Source organism: Lepisosteus oculatus, chromosome 21 (assembly GCF_040954835.1).
Source record: "Lepisosteus oculatus isolate fLepOcu1 chromosome 21, fLepOcu1.hap2, whole genome shotgun sequence".
Lineage (NCBI taxonomy): Eukaryota > Metazoa > Chordata > Actinopteri > Semionotiformes > Lepisosteidae > Lepisosteus > Lepisosteus oculatus.
In genome coordinates, this window is record NC_090716.1 from 5,901,223 (window position 1) to 5,920,577 (window position 19,355).

The following is a 19,355-nucleotide window of genomic DNA, read 5'->3' on the forward strand; positions in this document are numbered from 1 at the left end:
AACACGGTTTGAAAACTGCTTAGGTAGCTGCAGTGTTTTAAGGGGAAAGTTTAAGACGTCACAATCTAGCATATGGACATCAGTATTGCCCTGGGGGATCGTTGATCTAAAAAAGACCTTTGATCAATAATAAGAAGGCTAGTTTCTGCCCGGAGAAGGTTCATCACTGTTGAAAAAAGCATGGCACAAGACCATAAGCCCCAGACTAACAACCTGACTGTAGCAAATAACACAGGACTGGCAAGTAAAACAAAACCATGCTTAGGAGAGTGACAGTGTTTTGATAAACAAAGGATTAAAAAATACAAATAAGGCAAAATGAGTTTTTCTTTAAATTCATGCAAAGCCAATTTAAAGACTGCTCAGATTTTAGATAATGTCAGTGTGCAAATACATGTTGTTCCACCTTTAACATTTCCCACATACATAAATAGCTTCATAAGTGGTATTTAAAGGTGTTTGGCTTCTGTTCAGGCCACCTGCTTAAATCAGGCTGTTTAACATTTTGAATTTTATTAGTGTGTTTCTCAGGTCAACATATTACGTTGCCTATTGAACTTCCACAGATCTGACTCTAATAAAAGAGATTAATTCCTCCTGTATACCTTATTAAATTAAATTGCCCGATGCGCCTGGATAACATGGCTTGGACAGTATAAATCAGTTGTGCATTAATGGCAGCTTGCGGTAAACGTAAGGTGGAAGATTTTGTCTTATGTATTATATAAGTACTGTGTACTCCAATATTTATTCAAGGAATTTTTCTTGTGTGAGAAAGCAGAAAAGTAGAGACTAAAAAAATAAAAGGAAGAAAAAAATAACCTACTATCCCTTTCAGTAATAGGGACAACTTAAAATACCAAAGGCAGCATATTATATGTTAATAGAAAAAGTTACATATGAAGTAGATTATTAATTCTAGGACTGATTTTTTTTCAAAATGTTCCAAATGGCTTTGTAATTGACAGTATACACATTTTTAAAGACTCCAAATCAGACAACTTGATATTCTTTAACTCAGTGTATCTACAGTAAATAACAGTCAAAACAAAGCTGGGTTTAACACAGAAGTACTGTACTCCTAACGAATATTAAGGACTCCCTTATATAAAAGGCACAATAACCTTTATCTGTGATTAATATCTCTGACTCATTCTCTGTAGATCCATTCTAGTTAAAAGTGGTATATTATGGCATTACACACTATTTGAATAATCAGCAAGCTTTTAAACATTTTGCATATGGTGATCAATACAATGATAACAGCTCGCTTACATATGTTGAATATAAATCTAAACAACTGTAAGTGACTCACTCTCACTTCTGTCGGAGCTCTTAAAAGGATTTATTGCAATAAATCAGTACATAGGAACTCATCATTGATCATAATATTTTAATAAAAAGCACAATTCAACACGGCTACAGAAGATTTCCTCTATATTATCTTTCAAAGTTTTAATGAATAAAATCCATTCAGAACAGGGATTCCCGTCTTACCGTCATGAACAGAAAAATGACAAGGTATGAAACTGCTATGTATTGCCTCATTAAAAGTACTACATATCTCCAACCAATGAACAATCTTCAGCCTGTGAGCATTTATCCCCTCAGGCACAATTACTGCAAAAATGGCACTCTGCTAAATTAATTACAAATTCGAATTGCATTCCGACTCAAAATTCCTCAGATTCAAACCAGAAAGAACTGTACCTGGAATGGGGTTTGACTGTTGTAGTTCTTGATCTCCTTGTTGGCTCCACGGACAAGAAGAACTCTTGCACAATTATCCTGCAAAACAAAAACAATACTTAAGGCTTGTTAACTAATGTTATCTTGGGCTGCTTTTGTCTGCCCACCCCCAAACCATACCCCCCTCTTTTCCTTACCGAAGAGTGCTCCTTTTAACCTCCTTAGCCGCAATGCATCTTTCTACCATGAATAGAAATGAACTTACTGAAAGAGAACCACGACTAATTGCTAGATCTTAACAGCAGCTGAAGGTAGATCTGTAATGTTAGCAGCACAATCCCAGTTCTGATTTCTGGATTCATCAGCCCACCCACGAAAGCTTCACACACGTTCATAAGCACATCAGGCTGGTAGTTCTACTGCAAATACTGAACTCCCCCCCATAGCCAGTTTCTCATTTTGTTGATTTAATGCACCACACAAAAAGTAATTTATTCTCAAATTATCGCTCTAAAGAAAGACACCTAAATTTCACCCCTAAAGGGTGCTGGCATGTAATTGCTTAAATTTTAACATTTTATCTTGTTTTGTTTTTCCTCAAGTGTTTCTGAGTGATCAAATGAGTAATAGTGTTTGACAACAAAGCTAGTATGTATAGAGTATGTACCTCAATATCCAAAACAGGGTCGCAGAGGACCTGGAGTCTATCCCAGCAAGCAATGGAGGCAAGGCAGGGTTCACCTTGGATTGAACACACACACTCACACCAGGGCTAATTTCTTCCAGAAGACAATTAACCTACCAGTACTGTATGTCTTTGGACCGTGGGAGGAAACCGGAGTGCCTGGAGGAAACCCGTGCAAACAAAGGGAGAGCATGCAAACTCCACACACACAGAGCACCACAGGAATTGAACCCAGGGTCCCAGCTCTGTGTACACCACTGTGCCACCATGCCAACCAGTATTCATTTACCAACCAGTAAAACGTCACTTTTGTCTGATTCAACCCCAGCACCTGGCCCGTTTTTTTCTTCCACAATTTCTCTGTGCTGTCGTCTTCATTACTTTATGTGCACATACAGTACAGTACAGTAGCAGTCAGAATGGATTTTATTCAGCTCAGACTGAGAAGCAGTTAAATCTAAACAAACAAGGGGTCTTAAGAAGTCTTTGTCTCCACATTGAAAACTTTACTGTATTCTATTCAAACAGGCCATGCAAAGTATTCACTGAACATTCTGTCAAATGTAATTCATTCAGTTATGTTCTTTACAGCCAACAAATGATTGCTACCCGTGATTGGACATCTTTACGTCAGGTTGATTGAGTTCCAGTGAACATAAGAAGCTCTAGAAAAAATGGCATTAAAACCTCAGAAAAGAGAGACAATCTGACTGCTTTACTCACCACACTAACGAACCAACACATTCACAAGTAAAGAAGCCTAACGAGCTACAGATTCCATGCTGTATGTAATGATTTCTAATGACACCACTGACCTCTGCCTCACTTTCCTCAGGGCTAGTGTGTTACATACACTATGGTAATACAAACATACTTTTAAAATTGTCTATACAGTAGGTCTATTCAGTGTACATTTAAAAATCATTTCTTTATTTTGCTTTGTTTACATTCTCTCACATACTGTATAAACCTGCCAAGTGAATCTTGTCCTTAATTAGCTTTACTACTGTATCTTATGTTGTTACTTAAAAAAAAACATATATTGCTGGATCCTTGCCAGGCAATTAGGAGACAAATACCAGAATTATCCTGCAATAATGTGTTGAGGGTGACATTTATTTTGCCTTTTTTACTTTCTTATAGGTTAAAGATAAAATAGCTGTAAGTCACACAAGATTCTAAGAGGGGGACCATAGTACTTTTATTTACTTAAAATGAGATAAAAAGTCAAAAGTGTAATATTTTGCTGTCTGAGACAACATATGTTATGTTGTAGGAATCCATCTTTTTTTCCCCTTTTTGTTTCCAGTTTCACTGTTCACAAATGTTACAATAATTTCACAGAAGTTCATTGAAAAATAAAACGTGAAACTTTTCCAGAACATTAACAATAGTTTGAAATTACTGTAATATGGCAGTTAGAACATGTCAGTTTTGGAGCTAACAAGAGTTCAAAGTACAGTAAGATTAAATAAAAGCCATAATCGTTATTCAAAATAACTGTAACTGCCTCTGTTAATTATGAAATCAACACAGTCTTCAACTTTAATTGTAGCATCTACTGTATTTCCTAACACTCATTAACTAAGTTAAGAATAATAGCTAAAAAATTGAATGTTTAAAAGGATTTAATGGAAAACCGATCAATAAAAGGTTTTGTCATTAATTTATTCTGAGTATAGATATATTAACAATGGTGAAAAAAGAGCACTTGTCAGGAGCTTTATTAAGAGAGCTAAAAGAAATCTCTGAAATATATCACGTGATTTCCTATGCTATATAATGGAGCCAAGAAACGTAACACTCAATGGTTTGACAGTACATCCAAAATACAATATTAACAATTAGGACGCAGAGTATGGATAACACTAAGCTTTGCAAAACAAAAGGTAACAGGTTTCAGCAGAAAATATATTAAATGTTTTAATCCTTCATTTTCCAGAATCTTCTCAAATAGGATCCCTGTAGGATGACTGGTTGTGCTTTTAAGCTAATGAGATACTGTATGTGCCTATTTTGCAGATGACAGCCACCAGTATCATAATAATAATAATAATAATAATAATAATAATAATAATAATAATAATAATAATAATAATATGCATACATATGTAGACTAATAATGTTTATCAAAAGAATGTTATAAAAAACAGTGTAAAGGTCCTTCAGATATTCATATATTTCTTATGAATATATATTTCTTATATATATTTCTTAGTGTACCATTGTTTGCTTAAGTAGGTGAAACTGTGTTAACTCTAAAGTAAGTCTCAGTAAAGTGAATAATTTTCCGTTATTCAGACGTGCAGTATGATACCATGGAGTTCAGCAGAAAGTGATTACAGATTCCATCACTTATCCCAGAGCAATCGATGGCATCCTTACAGAGAAATTAAGATTACAGGACTCTTAAGGGTTTTCCACTTTTTAGTAGCCCTCTACTACTGATACTGTACATCTAAGAACATAATAAATGACTAAATGTAAAAAAAGGTTTAATAAGAATTACACATAAATTGTGCACTTTAACAGTGTGTTAATTCATTAATAAACCAGACTTTTATGTACAGTAAATGGGGATGTACTGAAAGAATATATTTCTCTATATATGCATAGATAATCTGACACTACCTAATTAAATGCAACCACCCACAGGTGCAGTGGAATCTACAGCCCACACATGAAACCAAGAACGTGCAAAGAAAAAGCAAACAGCCTTTACAATGCCAGCATTACAGAAAAAATCATTCTAAGGATCCATAACAATGCCAAAAAAAATTCCTAAAATCCTCCAGAAAACACACAAAAAATGTTGAGAAATGACACAAGAATGTCCATTTTCAAACACCACCTTTATTTCTTAACAGATTACACTCCAGAGGAAATTTGTTTTGATTAAGTGCAAAAGGGAAATTAAAATTTGCCACCGAAGTGGATCCCAGTACTGCTTAACAAAAAGAGCTAAGCAGATAAACCTGTGACTCAGGTGACAAACTCCAGCACTCACCTGGTTATACAGAGCACAGATGTGCAGCGCAGTGTTCCCTGAAGCATTCTGGGCACTCATATCGGCCCCATAGAAGAGCAGATGTTCCAGATGCTGAACATGTCCATATCGGCAAGCCTATTAAAAATCAGGTAGGTTAAAAGTTAAAGAATCTGATTTGAAAACAAGAAATTGATCAAACAGAAACAATAAAACGGTATTCTTTACTAAAGAAGTGTAACAATTCAGAAAAAATAAAAGTCGTGGCCAACCAAATATATAATATAACCTGTATGAAGGAGACAATAGACATGAAAGCAAATGATGTTTTCAACCACACAAAGAAAATGAGAAACAAAACAATAATTTATTTCTAATACTTAACCTGAACACTTACAGTATGTGTCAAATTAATAACAGCTTCACTTCTGTTCAATATAATTAATATTTTCTATCCCATTTTGACAGGTAACCCAAATTCTTCTAAAAGTAAGACTTCCTGCTACATCTCCCTAAAGAATTTGGGCAGCTTAATAAGTTTCCAGTTGCCAATTAATGGAAGCCTCGTGGTTGCTAGGCAACAGCACCAGTAATTCCTAGAACTAATCTTTCATTAAAGAACAGCTGTTTTTTCTAAAGCTGCATCACACAAATATGTAGTAAGAGCATTCATCATTAAAATCTTAAACACAAGCATAAATCACTGCATTATATGAAACTGTACAAACAGCTTGTAATATTTATACAGCTGGGCCCTAGCCAGTGGAATGGAACACCTTATAAAGCCATTACATCTATTATGTTGATAGGAATGTCAAAAGTACAACTGAATATGAAACAAAACATAAAAACGGATAAACGTGGGAACACATTATAGTTTTATTTTTCCCTTTTAATAAAAAGAGGCCTCACTGCAAAACACAAGGTGCCCACAGAAGTCTAATCCTACAACTTCACCCACTAAAGTGAGCTCCGCTGCTTCCACCCTGGACTCAACAGCAATATTGTTTGAATTTAGAATAGATAATACAGAGATTACTTTGCTAAAACTATATTTATACCATAATTATAGCATAAACATGGATACAAATTAAATGTTGCTTAAAAAGGTGAGTAAGTCTTTTTGTTAAATAAAAACCAGGCATTGTTTTCACATTTAACCCATGAGCGATTTTGCCTCATACGATAAAGGGAATTAAGTACTTACTGCATACACAGGTTATTCAATTAAAGACACAAACAAACTTGAATTATAAGAAGAAAGAATATTACCTATGGTTTGAAAATACTTTAAAATACCACTGTTATGTTTGTAGAATGAAGAAATATATTTTAAATGGAAAATTAAAAGCCAGTCTGGATTGATTTTTCCTGTGTTGCTATATTATAAAAAAAAACGATTACACAACTGTTGTGCTAATGTCATTGATGACCTAAATTATATATAATCTTTATTGTGTCAGTCCAAATAATAACAGCAGTAAGAAATCAGATCAGTAAAAACTGTACATTTCAAGAAAGAAAAGAAATTAAAAGAGGAAAGTAAATTGTTTGTGATCTTTGTTTTTGTTGTACTGTTGTGTTGGTCTCTGCTGCAAAACCAATTTCACCCAAGGTATAATAAAGCTTGATAATAAACCATTACCACACCAGCTTGAAATGAACTGAATTATAAAAAAACAGACTTTAGTGCTTTACATAAAACAAAGTTCCACTAGGTGGCACAGTTCCTACACAACAAGATGGGAGCGGGCAGGAACCACTATGCCCAACATAACCAATATAACCCTTTACAGTAGGTCTGTTTTTGTCTGAGGAGAAATACTCCTTGTGTGTTTATTTAAAAAACAAAATGTTAAGGTTAACTTTAATAACCTTTAAGAGATGTTCCAATTTCATTTGACAAAAAAAATAAATTTACCATTTAGAAGTTCTCTGTGAAGCAGAAATAACATTGCTAAGCATAAGGGAAAATAAAAAAAAGTTTTTTACATTCAGCACATTTTTTTACATTAATAAAGCTCTTTGTTCACAAAGAGGTACAGTATTTGTCTATAATACTTCTGCAATTTTTGCTTTCTTGTGTGGGTAAATCAATCCAAATAACTGAACTAACACATGCAAGGCAGGTAAGACATTTACAGCAAAAGGACAAAAGTATCCAGTAATTGCACTGACAATATGCCGACCATAATGGACTATGGCTAAAATATATCCATCAAACTTAAAAATTAAATCAATAAAAAAGATAAGCAATTGCTTAATATCCATGCAAGAGTTTATCAACATAGAATAACCAATAGCTTGTAGCTTTTCAATTAATTATTAAGTAAAATTTAGTGCAGACCTAGAAATAAAACGACAACAGGTTGTTTTTTAATAAATGCACTAACAAGGGGAGCAAGTCCAGTCAGGCTATTGAAGAGATAGCTTTAATATTTATGGAGGCAGAGTTTCCAGTTGCTCTGCATTCTAATAGATTCTTGCAGCATCACAACTCAGGCCCTGCTACTAACACTGGCCATTAAATTTGATATGTATCTGATGGAATATGGCACAACCCTCTGTCAGAGCATTTGCAAGTTCAGCTAGGGACTGTAGTGTGATGGCTCTGGCCCTCAGGCAACATTTCAGACTCCCCAGAGTTCCTTTTTATGGAGCTCTGGGATGGCTCTTCCATTTTTTTTTCTTGAAACTCTCGTCAATGAGCCACTGCCTAACAGGTGCCACTGTATGACAAGGTGCATTGTCATGCCGGCAGACATCAGTGCCTTCGCTGGAGAATTGGATCACAAAAGGAAGTGCGGCACTATCTGTGCAGCACAGGAAAACAAGGTTCACATTGTTCACTTAATTACAATCAAAGCACCTAGCCCATGACACAGCCACTGGCTCCAAAGCCTGATCCTTCCTCTTTCACACTTCCCTAGTTGGACAATGCAGTCATTTTTAAAACATTACTTGACTGGTGCCACACCCCGATCTGTCCTACTGATGCAAACAGTACACAGTACTGTATGTACAGAGAAACGTCATTTTTTGTGCTTCCTATCCCTTTAGAAATCTATGGTTCATACATGGCAGCTCTTCCATGACATCCTGCAGACCACAGGACTGGTTGACACCAGTTCTTGTTTGATAACAGTGTTTTTAACTTCACAACCCACTGTTCCCCTTGTCTGAGTCTAACAGGATTTTTGGCCTGTCTTCCCTTCTTTCAACATAAGCATGGTGTCATCATCCAAGTTCTAAAGTCATGCCCTACAACTCTAATAACTAAGTCACTGGTTTAGTCTAATTGGCATAAAAGTGTTCTGGATGAAGAATTTGACCAAGCTTCATTTAGTTAAGGAGATGATAATGCACAGCAGAGATTTTTCAAGTTTAAGTACGTTGTGCACTCAGACAGGAATCTTTCAAATTTTAGATGGAAAATTACAAAACACAGTATGTGTAAATACTGTCTTCTGCATAACCAAAACTAAATATACTAAACATCATCCTAAAATACCAGTATTAAAAATGTAAAACTAAAGCAGCTCAAAGTGAGGGGATAACATAATCTGTTTATTCTGCTTGAATTCTATTTACAGCTTAGGTATTGTGTATATTCTGTGTTTTAATACTGGAATAAAAGCAAAAAGTGAAAAATTAAAGTCTGGTTCATACATACAAGCAAAAATGATATACAAGGCCCTCTGCAAAATTGTAGGTGAAAAAAAACACATCCTCATCTGTGAATCATGGCTGTGTATATTCACTGGCCTAAGCACAGCATTTATGTTCAAATATGATGCATGGAATTGTCCAAAAAGATCATATTAGATGGAATATTATCCAAAAAGATATTACATTGTACCCATCATTCATTTCCATCACACATTTAAAATGCATGACAGCAAAGCAAACCGTTTTTACTTTGCTGTCCCAGTTTTGTTATAGGGCAATGTTCATGGGGACATATGCAAAACACTGTACAGTACTTGTATACACTACCTCTGGCTGCATAGAAAAACTTGACTTCATATTTGCTAGAATAAAATACAGAATCTTGAAAGACTTGGATTGTCAAATGAAAAACATTTGATTGTGAATAGTGCTTTAAAAGGTGTTTTATAGATTGCAGTGGGGTTATGGAGAGCTTAGAGTAGAACATTACACAATTCCATTGAGAAAACAGAGCCTGCGGCCACTGTCAGTGATAGATTCTTACTATTACATCCCACTTATTATTTCATACCAAATCAAATACAAAAAGAAAATTAGGATCTTTCTTTACATTGAGCAGCACATTAAAAATCCAATTAACTAATTAAAAGAGTTTTAACTGATAAAAATGGTGCACAAATATAAGAAGTAAAAGGAAGGCAGCATTACAGTTAAACGACTCCATTCAGTCTATGACTCATGTTGCACATATTGCTGACTGAACCTGAAGAACTATTATCTTTTTATTATTGCACGTTGAATCCTGCTATGCTTGGTACACTTGGGCCATTAAAGTCGTTAATAGCTTATCACATCATTAAAATCAGACATGATTTTGTCATTCAATTGGAGCTATATACTGTTAAATGGGCAGTGTGTTTTAATGGTTTATTACCGTATCTAGTGCATAAACATTTGTACGGAGACCACTGGGAGAATGTATTTTAAAAGCGCATAGAAGAAGACTGAAGCAAGGTTAGTTCAGCAAGATGCATCCATTCATTTAATAGTAGTAATACACGCGCTTTATGAGTCAAAGGACTTCCAAAAAGTGCCCTGTCTTTAAAATATTCTTATCTGTTTTGAAAGAATGAAACAATGTAATGAAAAATAACCAGAGGGAATACATCTAGAGGACAATACCCTCTCCTGTTGGACAACCAAGTTGAGTAACAGATTGACACCTACACAGAAGATATACAGTAATTCCACTTGGCAAATATTAATTCCTACAGCTGTTTGTTATGAATATCTACCCAGATATCTATCAGGCCAGCTCTCTACCTGGATCTAAAGTGCTACAGTATTCCCATAATATTTTTTCCTTAATTCCTTAAACATCTATAAAATACCTGTAGTGATTAAACTGCAACATGGAAATCCCTCAAACAGAATAATAAATCTTGTACTTAGCTTCATTCTAAAACCATCTATAAAGTAATAATGCACTAAAACAGCCATCATTCAAAGGTACATTTTGCAAAAGGGTCAGAGCATGCTACTGATATACTCTCTATGTTCTGTGTTTTAAGACAATCTCCTCTTATCTCGCTTTACTAAACTTACAGTATATTATCCACCTAATCCTGTCTATTCATGAGTTGTTTTGTTTTCTTAATTAACACAGTTCTCCCCTACAGACACAGAAACAATAAACCAAAGTTTTGAACCACTAATGCGAGATATATTTTCATCTTTTTTACCTGCGGGTCCACAAGCACATTCATCCCCTAATTTAACATTCTCCCAGTAGATTGTTGGCCATCTGTATTAAACTCAACATAAAACATGTACTGTGTACTATTCCTTATTCCCTACATCTTATTAAAAGTATCCTGAGGGAGTCAACTTTGTCATTTGTTATAAGACATGACAAAAAATTCATTTTGCTTTCAGTGCCGTATTGATTAGAAAAAAAGAAAAACAATGCAGCTCTCATCTATATATAGGTGCTCTCTTAATTAAATGAAAAGAAAACAACATACAGTATAAAGTACCAACTGTACAATTGCATTACTTGCTTCCATTGCTATTGTTTGGCTTTTCTTATTATTTAAGCATATATTCAAAAACATCCACCGTAAATGTAACCTTAAAAAGTAAGTTGTAGATCTGGCTTTTGTATCAGGCTCATCAATAAGACTGATTTTCTGTTTCTGAATCTACCGTTCCATGAAAACAGCAGTAGTAAAGCTAATTATATAATTCACTCACAGCTTGTTTTTTCCAGGAAAACTCTCTCAGCACTCTCAGCATGCTTTTTTCCAAGACATTTGCTCTAACTTGCTTTCTTTAGGATAGCACACCAAATACTTTTATTTATTTTTATTTAAATACTTTTAAAAAAGAAAGTGCTACAGTAGCCATATCTTGATTACGTTTGCAAAATGTGCAGATTATTTGTGTAACATGGCATAAATCATCATGTCAAACACATTTGTTAATCTTTATCTTATGTTATGAAATATCTGTACCTAAAATAACATTCTAATTCAAATTAAATTCAGTTCAAACTTTTACTCTTTTCACCAAAGAGAAATTACTTTTAAGTCCGACACAACATAAAAACCAATACAAAAATGAATGTACATTAATTTGAAAAGAAAAAGAGAAATGACACAATTTAAAGAGCCTGGGTTTGGGATTGTAGATCACACATTAGAGGGGAACTGCACTCCTGATTTCTCACACTGGTTATTTAATCTCAGTATCAAAATAAATACATTGATGTTATAAAAAAAATGTCAAATTTCAAATTAAGCACAAAATCGTGAACTTTGTGAAAGTACTGTAAGTTACCATTTTGATCGCAAACTCACATTTGAGTTCCTATGAATTGCGACACGATGTAGCCCTCCCTGCTCACTAGTCACCAAAATGACTAATGTAATGTGATGTACGAGTATATAAGTACAGGTTGTGCAGCAGACATTACACTACAGAAACGTTGCAATGTGATCTGCATGCAGTTAAGTCAGCAAAACCGTTTTAAAATCGAAAGCAATGTTTCTATTGGAATAAAAGCAATGCATTCACAAGCCTTCCTTTACAATATAATACAGCCGCAAAATGTCACCAGCGGTTTTGTTGCCTCGTTCTGAATCGCACAATACTGGTACAGCACATGCCAGGAAATATTGCTGAAGCTGAATTTTGCTATGTAAATTGGAGGTTTTACAAATTACTGTGTACATTTTACTTTTATTGTGGTTTGAAATGCACCCATCAATGCTGATTCTAACCCCTAAATATGAAAAGAGCTTTGCAGTTCCCCTTTTAGTTGCCATTAAGAAAGAGTCAAGTAGGAGACATGGCACAGTCTAAGTGAGAGGGTCAGTGCAAACTAAAGGTGTCTACCTGGTGAATTTCTTGCCAGCCATTCTCATCCTGGCAGCTGATTGTGGTGTGTTCGTGCAGCAGCAGCTCACAGCAGTATGGGTCACCCCCAACCATGGCTGTGTGGTACAACGCCGTGAGACCTCTGCTGTCCTTGTAATCAGGCGAGGCTCCCAGTTCCAAGAGAGTCTGTCAATGAAATAACCGAGAGAAGCCCAGAGACTGGGATGACGACCTCCTCCTGCTCCCAGCCCACCCACTTCCCAGCCCAAGCTTTGATCAAAGGCAATCGCTTTCAAAATACAAACACGGGAATTAAAATTGAAAGGCCAGTGGGCTCCCTTTTCTTGGGAGTCTTCTACCATTTGCTTTGCAATAATTGCAGCTGCAGACTTTTAGATGACTGCAGGTTATCTTGAGATATCCAGAAGGGAAACTAAACAGGGTAAAGATGTATGGCTGCCTGTCATTTTACAGAAGACATAGTTATTTGTGCAATCCCATTAAGCTCAGTCACTACAACAACAAACAAAAGCCTACCGTAAGAGCAACTTGATTCTTTGATTTAGCTGCTTTATGCAACGCTGTCATCCCATCTTTGGCTCTGAAATCTAAATGCGCTCCCCCGTTTTTCAGAGCCTTGATGATTTCCACTGTATTGTCAAGATGGGCTGCAAATGTAAGTGGAGTCTCTGTAGCAAAACAAGGCAAACAAAGCATAAAAACGGTTACTTTCAGATATGCCTGGAGAACCTTCAGTTGTCAATGTTTCGATTCAGTAACTTAATTAGTTTATTCTCAGGACACAATGTATTTGATGTAATCAACTCCATCAGCATAAGCAATGAAGCATTTTTTCAATCACTAAATAATACAAAAAACGTAAAAACTAAAGCGAGAGGGTTACAGTATCTAATACAGATTTTTTTTAAGTGATCATATTGTACAAGAACTAAATTAAAATATTATAACTTGTTATAATTACCATTATAACAATGTATTATACAGTACTTAAAATATACTTGCAGGTTAAAATGTTATGACACCCAGTGATTAACATGTTGTACCTCTCCAATTAGCAGAAAACAGCTTGAACAGAAGATATCATTGCATGATTGAGAAATATTTGCAGGACAATCACAGATCACCGATATTTTAGCAGGATTACATTAAGTTGGAGTTCCAATGAGTGCCCCACTGTGAGGGACTGAACAGTGTGTTCCACAGGTTCCACTCAATTTCAACAGGATGACAATCCAAAAATGGTGACAGAAGTCAGTCACACTCAGATCAGTTCAGATCACTTTATTAGCCATATACAATTTCTTGCATTAGGAATTCGTCTTTTCGCAGACCATAGCTTGCTCTCCACGAGACACACAGACAGGGAGAGAAGCTGGGGGTCAGAGCGCAGGGTCAGCCATTGTACAGCACCCCTGGAGTAGTTGGGGTTAAGGGCCTTGCTCAGGGGCCCAACAGAGCAGGATTCCTCTACTGGCCGTGGGATTTGAACCAGAGACCTTCCAGCCACAGGCGCAGATCCTTAGCCACAGAGCCACCGCTCCGCCCCAACTCAAACCAACCTGCTGCAATGCCAACACATTCAGGGAGTCTATTTCAATTTCCAGAGGATTCCTAAATTCTCCCAATGGGTGTTGAATCAAATATTTACTTCGCACTTAGAGGTTTAAGTAGGTTGAGATAACAAGACCAATTTATATTTTTTACAGCTGGCATTAAAATTGCCCTTTACCCTCTCCCAAATTCTATCAAATGTGCTAGTCTGAAACAGTTTTAGTGACTTTCTGCAAAAAATGAGCACTGCTCATTTCTAGGTATGTTGCCAAAAGGCCGAAAAGTGATTTGTAAATGAATTTGTATTTTATCTATTTATAAGCTACTATAGTTCCATTATATCTCATAAACAAAAGCCCAAACATGAAGCAGTTTGACAAGAACTGTAGATAACTGCAAACACAGGAAAGATATGTATATCTTGTATATACTGTATCTGGAGGGCATCTATTTGCACCTTTTCATGGTAGAAGTGTTATTTAATGACATTTTAGATCAGAACAATCTTATATACAGTATATAAAAAGAAGTTATCAATGAGAACCCGTACTGTATGTGTGACTGTAGAGATGTTCCGTTCTTCTACCAACAAGGATTCATTTTTAGAAAAGCATTTCTTAAATAACTAGATATAATAAATTGTTCTCATGTTGAAAGTGAAGATTCTGAAGCCATCTTGTTCAGTAGTTTTTCAAGAATGTGCCTGGTCATTTGAATATGCATGACTGTAATTGTAGACCTGAACTTATTAGTCAACTAAAATGCTTCAGTAAGTAATCACTTGAGAGTGAGAAGCGTTTTAAATTTATATCAACTAATTAAAGTCGTACAATTATATATTAAGATTGTGAAAATGAACAGAAGCAATTGTCTTTCTGGAATTATGCCAATTAGGGGACAAAGCAAAAAGGCCATAGAGGGCCTGCATTGTGGATAATGGTTCGGGAATATCTTAATATACAGTCCATGTTTTCATGGACTGAGCTGCTGTGGCAAAATTAGCATGAAAAACTTGGCATTATTACAAAATTAGAAATGCTAAAATGATTAAGGTCTCAAGTTCCCAGTAACATAATTGGGACAGGTTCAGTCTGGGAAGCATGAGCTTCTGGAGCTGACAGCTATAACTAATGGCAGGCACTGGGCCCATTCTATTACTTTTTAAATTAAGCTTTTACAACTTGTCCACTTGGAATAGCGCTTGTGCATCTAATGGAAATGAGAATCGATACCCGAGTAAAGGCATCTTTACTACAAAACAACAGAAATACAAATTTTCTCTAAATGTTTCAGGATTTCACATACGGAAAGAAAAAGCTCCTATAGATAAGCCTTTCAGCTGTGATCAGTTCAAAGATACTTTTGCAAGGTTGGACAAATTATTTTGATTGGATATATTTTTTTCAGTACTTCAGCAAGGAACAAATTCAAAAAACAGATCTTTAAATTACAAGGAAAGGTATCAGGCAAGACAACCGCCATGAAAATGCAGACTATGGCATATCAGCACACAAAGACAGACCAAATAAACCCAAAGGCAAATTCATTAAAGCACTTTCCATATTAAAACTTTCATTAATCTTTACTGTTTATGCTGTATGCGTCTCATTAAATAAATCTATGCAGCAGGTTGATCCAAATCACTATTGAAAATATGATTAAGGATAAACAGAACATGAGTTTTTAAAGCAAAGGTCCAATTTCACACCACCAAATGCAGACATACAAAATACATAATAAGTATCCTATAGATAGTATTCTTGTCCTGACTACTACTGAGAATATTAACAGCTTTGGATTATAATACCGGCTCTGACAGAGAGACTCTGGAAAACATTGCCTGCCTTCTTTGCCTGGAGTGACTTTTTTAATAGCTTAAGCTGCGATTTTATTTCTTGGTACCCCAGCTATTAGTTCAAAACAAGTTTGTTCTTGTCTGTTCCCTTATGTACTGAACACTGAGTTGCTATGGCTTTAAGGATCAGAACTTAAAGAAACACCTGCCACACTGCACACTGCAGTTTCCAGATACTAGGCTCCTCAGGTATAATAGGGTTTTAATGCACTAGAACACAAGACTGGAGTTTTCAATTTGTGATTGTGGTGTTTATTCTGAACTACACCTGCTGCTTCCCCTCTGTTCTTCCCCTGCTGTTTTACATGCTTAACACAGCTCTGCGGGTGTAGCGTAATGAATTCTATTGGACTGAACTTCAGAGTTTCAGCATGAAACCAAAGGGGGACCCGATGTGCTGATCCACTGTCTAAAGCAGTCACTCGACTAGCATCAACAAACAAAGGGCAATCAATCTACTTGTTCATTTCAAAATCAATTGTATAGATTACTTTAAGGTCAGCTTTGTAACTAGACGACACATGCTAAAAATTGAGAATGGAAGAGGTGTCAAATAGATACATTATGCATAAAATAAGCACTGATAATATTTCTTCTTCAGACAATTATGGCCAAGATATGTCAACAACTGAACCAAAGAATAGTCTGTGCAGAGGGGTCAAAAGAAGTATATGCATTTTCTTTAAATCTTCAGTTTTTCTTATTATAAACATAGTCAGTGATAGTTTATCCAAGGGCATATTATACGACCAATGACAGCAACAGCAATCTTATGGTTTGTCTCTTTAAATGTGCAGAATAAAGTCACACTTTTCATACCACCAGTTTCTGGGTCATGGTAATTAGGGTCTAACCCTCTTTCTAGCATCTTGGTAACTTTATCCAACTGGTGATGTTGAATGTGGTCCATAAATTTTCTCAGGTTGGCCTGAAAAGAAGAAAGAATGAAAAATGAGTGAGTGAGGCGAGGTTTAAGGCTTGCAACCGCTTTGTGATCAAGGCTCCATTAGAATTTCAGCATGCTAAAAAACATTAAGTCTATTCTGGGGACAAATGTTCCTTATGATTTTCCAGGGCATTTTAAAATAGATTGGAGAGCAGGTCCCAGGACAATACTAGAAGAGGAGTGTCAGGGAGAACTCCTCAGCCTCAGAATACATTTTCACCTTGCTATCATTGCAAAGAAAAGTGCTGAAGCTGAAAACCTTTGAAACAGAGAGGACTGCTACCACAGACAGCTATGAGCTCATGTTTCCCTTCAAAGAAGTACAGGTATTTTAGCTGATAAAGGCAAGCAGTTGAAGGTGTTTAACTAAACCAACATGCAAGGGAAAAAAACAAATTAACATTTTAAGTACACTATTTTCATGTCATGCTGACTTAAATATGACTCCTTCAACATTCTTACAGTTTATTGTATTTGCTTGTTTTCCAGTAAAATAAAAAATGCTCATCTCACAAATCTTCCAGTTACAGTGTGGTAAAAAAGTACACCCCCTTACGAGTTTAACATATTTAGACATACTTGACATTCACTAAGTCACATCCTGATAGCACATAAACCTAACCTCATTTGACAAATACCACAAAAAATCTACTTTATCTTTATTTCCTTTTCACCATATTGTATAACCACAATAGTATTTTCAGATACTTAACTTTACAATCATGCAACATTAACAGAAAAACAGTGACAGAGTTCTTGAAAATACCCAAATATACGGTAAGTGACATACTGGAATATTGCGTACAGATATTGTAGAGTGTGGTCTTCAATAATTCAAACTGTAATGTGAAACATTGGCATTTAAACCAATTACCAACTTGATCCAATACATTATAGGTGAAAGCTTTCATAATACTCCATTTTCAATTCATGTATTTGCTTTTCAAATCGATGATAAAATAAAAACAAAAATCAATTTTTGCCATTTGAAGTGAAGAAACAACCCAACTCAGCAATTTAACTGGACATATTTTCCATATTTGTAACACATTTGGATTCCCACTAAATGTACTGTATAGTCTTGTGTTTCAGGGTGAAGTTATGATCAATTCATCCTTAGTTAAAATTAAACCCTTAAATCTTTGTATTAATCTTGACAAAGCACATATTTTGATACGTGAAACAACTTCTGATTGAAGGGGCACTTCCACAGTTGTATTATCATTAATTAGTGTTTTTCCTCTTTCAAGCCACAGGAGTAAATTGTAGGCTTCAGAATAGCTTACAGTATCGGAAACTGCCCCCCATGTACAGTATATTCCTTGATACCCTCTAACTCCACCCCCAGAAATGTCAGATGCCTTGATGTGGCAACAAGGGAGAAATATATCCCAACCTTTCAGAAGCTGAAATAAAGTATTGCTTTAACCAGACTGATGTTTTCAAAATACGGTTGGAATATAGAAAACCTACTGGAAAAATATATTTATATACTGTACATTATTTGTTGATTCTATTTGTTCACATTTTAAACATTTTTTTTCCACATTGAAGAATAAATATACACACACTGTAACAGTATATATTACTGTATATGCTGTTAACACAAACACTGTAGATATCTGTGTTTAATCCCTATATTTTAAATACAGATGTACACACATATGCTTTATTTGGTGTTTGCTTCAAAATGTAAAAGAAAAATATTAACAAAAAGCACAATCTCACAGCTGTGTGAATCAAATAGCATTTCATTTTAGAAGAAAAAACAAAGTGAAAATAATGCCCAATAACACTAAATTCTGCCTGTAAATTAAAAATGTCTCACATGAACACACAGAATCACTTTCCATATTTATGACATCAACATAGCATGTCATTTGCTTGCTGCTTTTTGTTGACAGGAATCAATTCCTTTGGATTTTTCTAGGATATTTTTATTAGGAAAATTCACTGACTTTGACTTAAAAACGTGCATCATTCAACATATTTGCTATCTGTTAAGTAGTATATTAATTATCAGAGTTGCAGATGGCACATCATGCTTTTTCCACTGCGTTAAATAACTCTTTTGCAAAATTGATATATAGGATCTGAGCACTCTCTTCCCAGGTTCTTCTACTGAGCAACAGTACTCTCCAACATGACATCAGTTCACACAAAAACGTTACTGTGGTTCTTCACATAATACACAAATATGTCAACCCAGTCATAAACAATAAACAACAGAGATTTAAAAGCACACTGGTAAGCTTAAATGAAAATTCAGCTAGGCGTCCTGTAATAACTAATTATGTTTTAAAATAATCATCTGCACCAAAGATACCCACAGCTGCTAAGTCCTTTTTGAATGTAAGAAACATCCATGTTCTGTTACATCAGATACAATCAGCAGATTTGAAATATTTTTCCATTGTGTGTTAATGACAGCATTTCCTTCCCAACTTAAAAAAAACTACAGTTCTAGAATACATGGCATTTAAGAAGGCAGTTTCATAATTTAACCAAGTGCATTTTTATGAAATTCTAAACCTTGGGTTTGCGGCTCCCAATGTAGAAGATAATGAAAAACCTT

The 19,355-nt window shown here is 35.3% G+C and overlaps 1 protein-coding gene across 4 annotated transcripts in view; it reads right to left on the reverse strand.

Annotated features, from left to right (window-relative positions):
- Positions 1-19,355, reverse strand: part of shank2b (SH3 and multiple ankyrin repeat domains 2b) — a 185,629-nt gene that overhangs the window by 115,257 nt on the left and 51,017 nt on the right. For all 4 annotated transcript variants that reach the window (XM_069181535.1, XM_069181534.1, XM_069181536.1 and 1 more), the window contains exons 5-9: positions 16,654-16,762; positions 12,945-13,096; positions 12,426-12,593; positions 5,382-5,498; positions 1,711-1,788 (exon numbers count right to left, since the gene is read on the reverse strand). In XM_069181535.1, the coding sequence (XP_069037636.1) occupies positions 1,711-1,788; positions 5,382-5,498; positions 12,426-12,593; positions 12,945-13,096; positions 16,654-16,762 (624 nt within the window). The remainder of the gene's footprint in view (positions 1-1,710; positions 1,789-5,381; positions 5,499-12,425; positions 12,594-12,944; positions 13,097-16,653; positions 16,763-19,355) is intronic.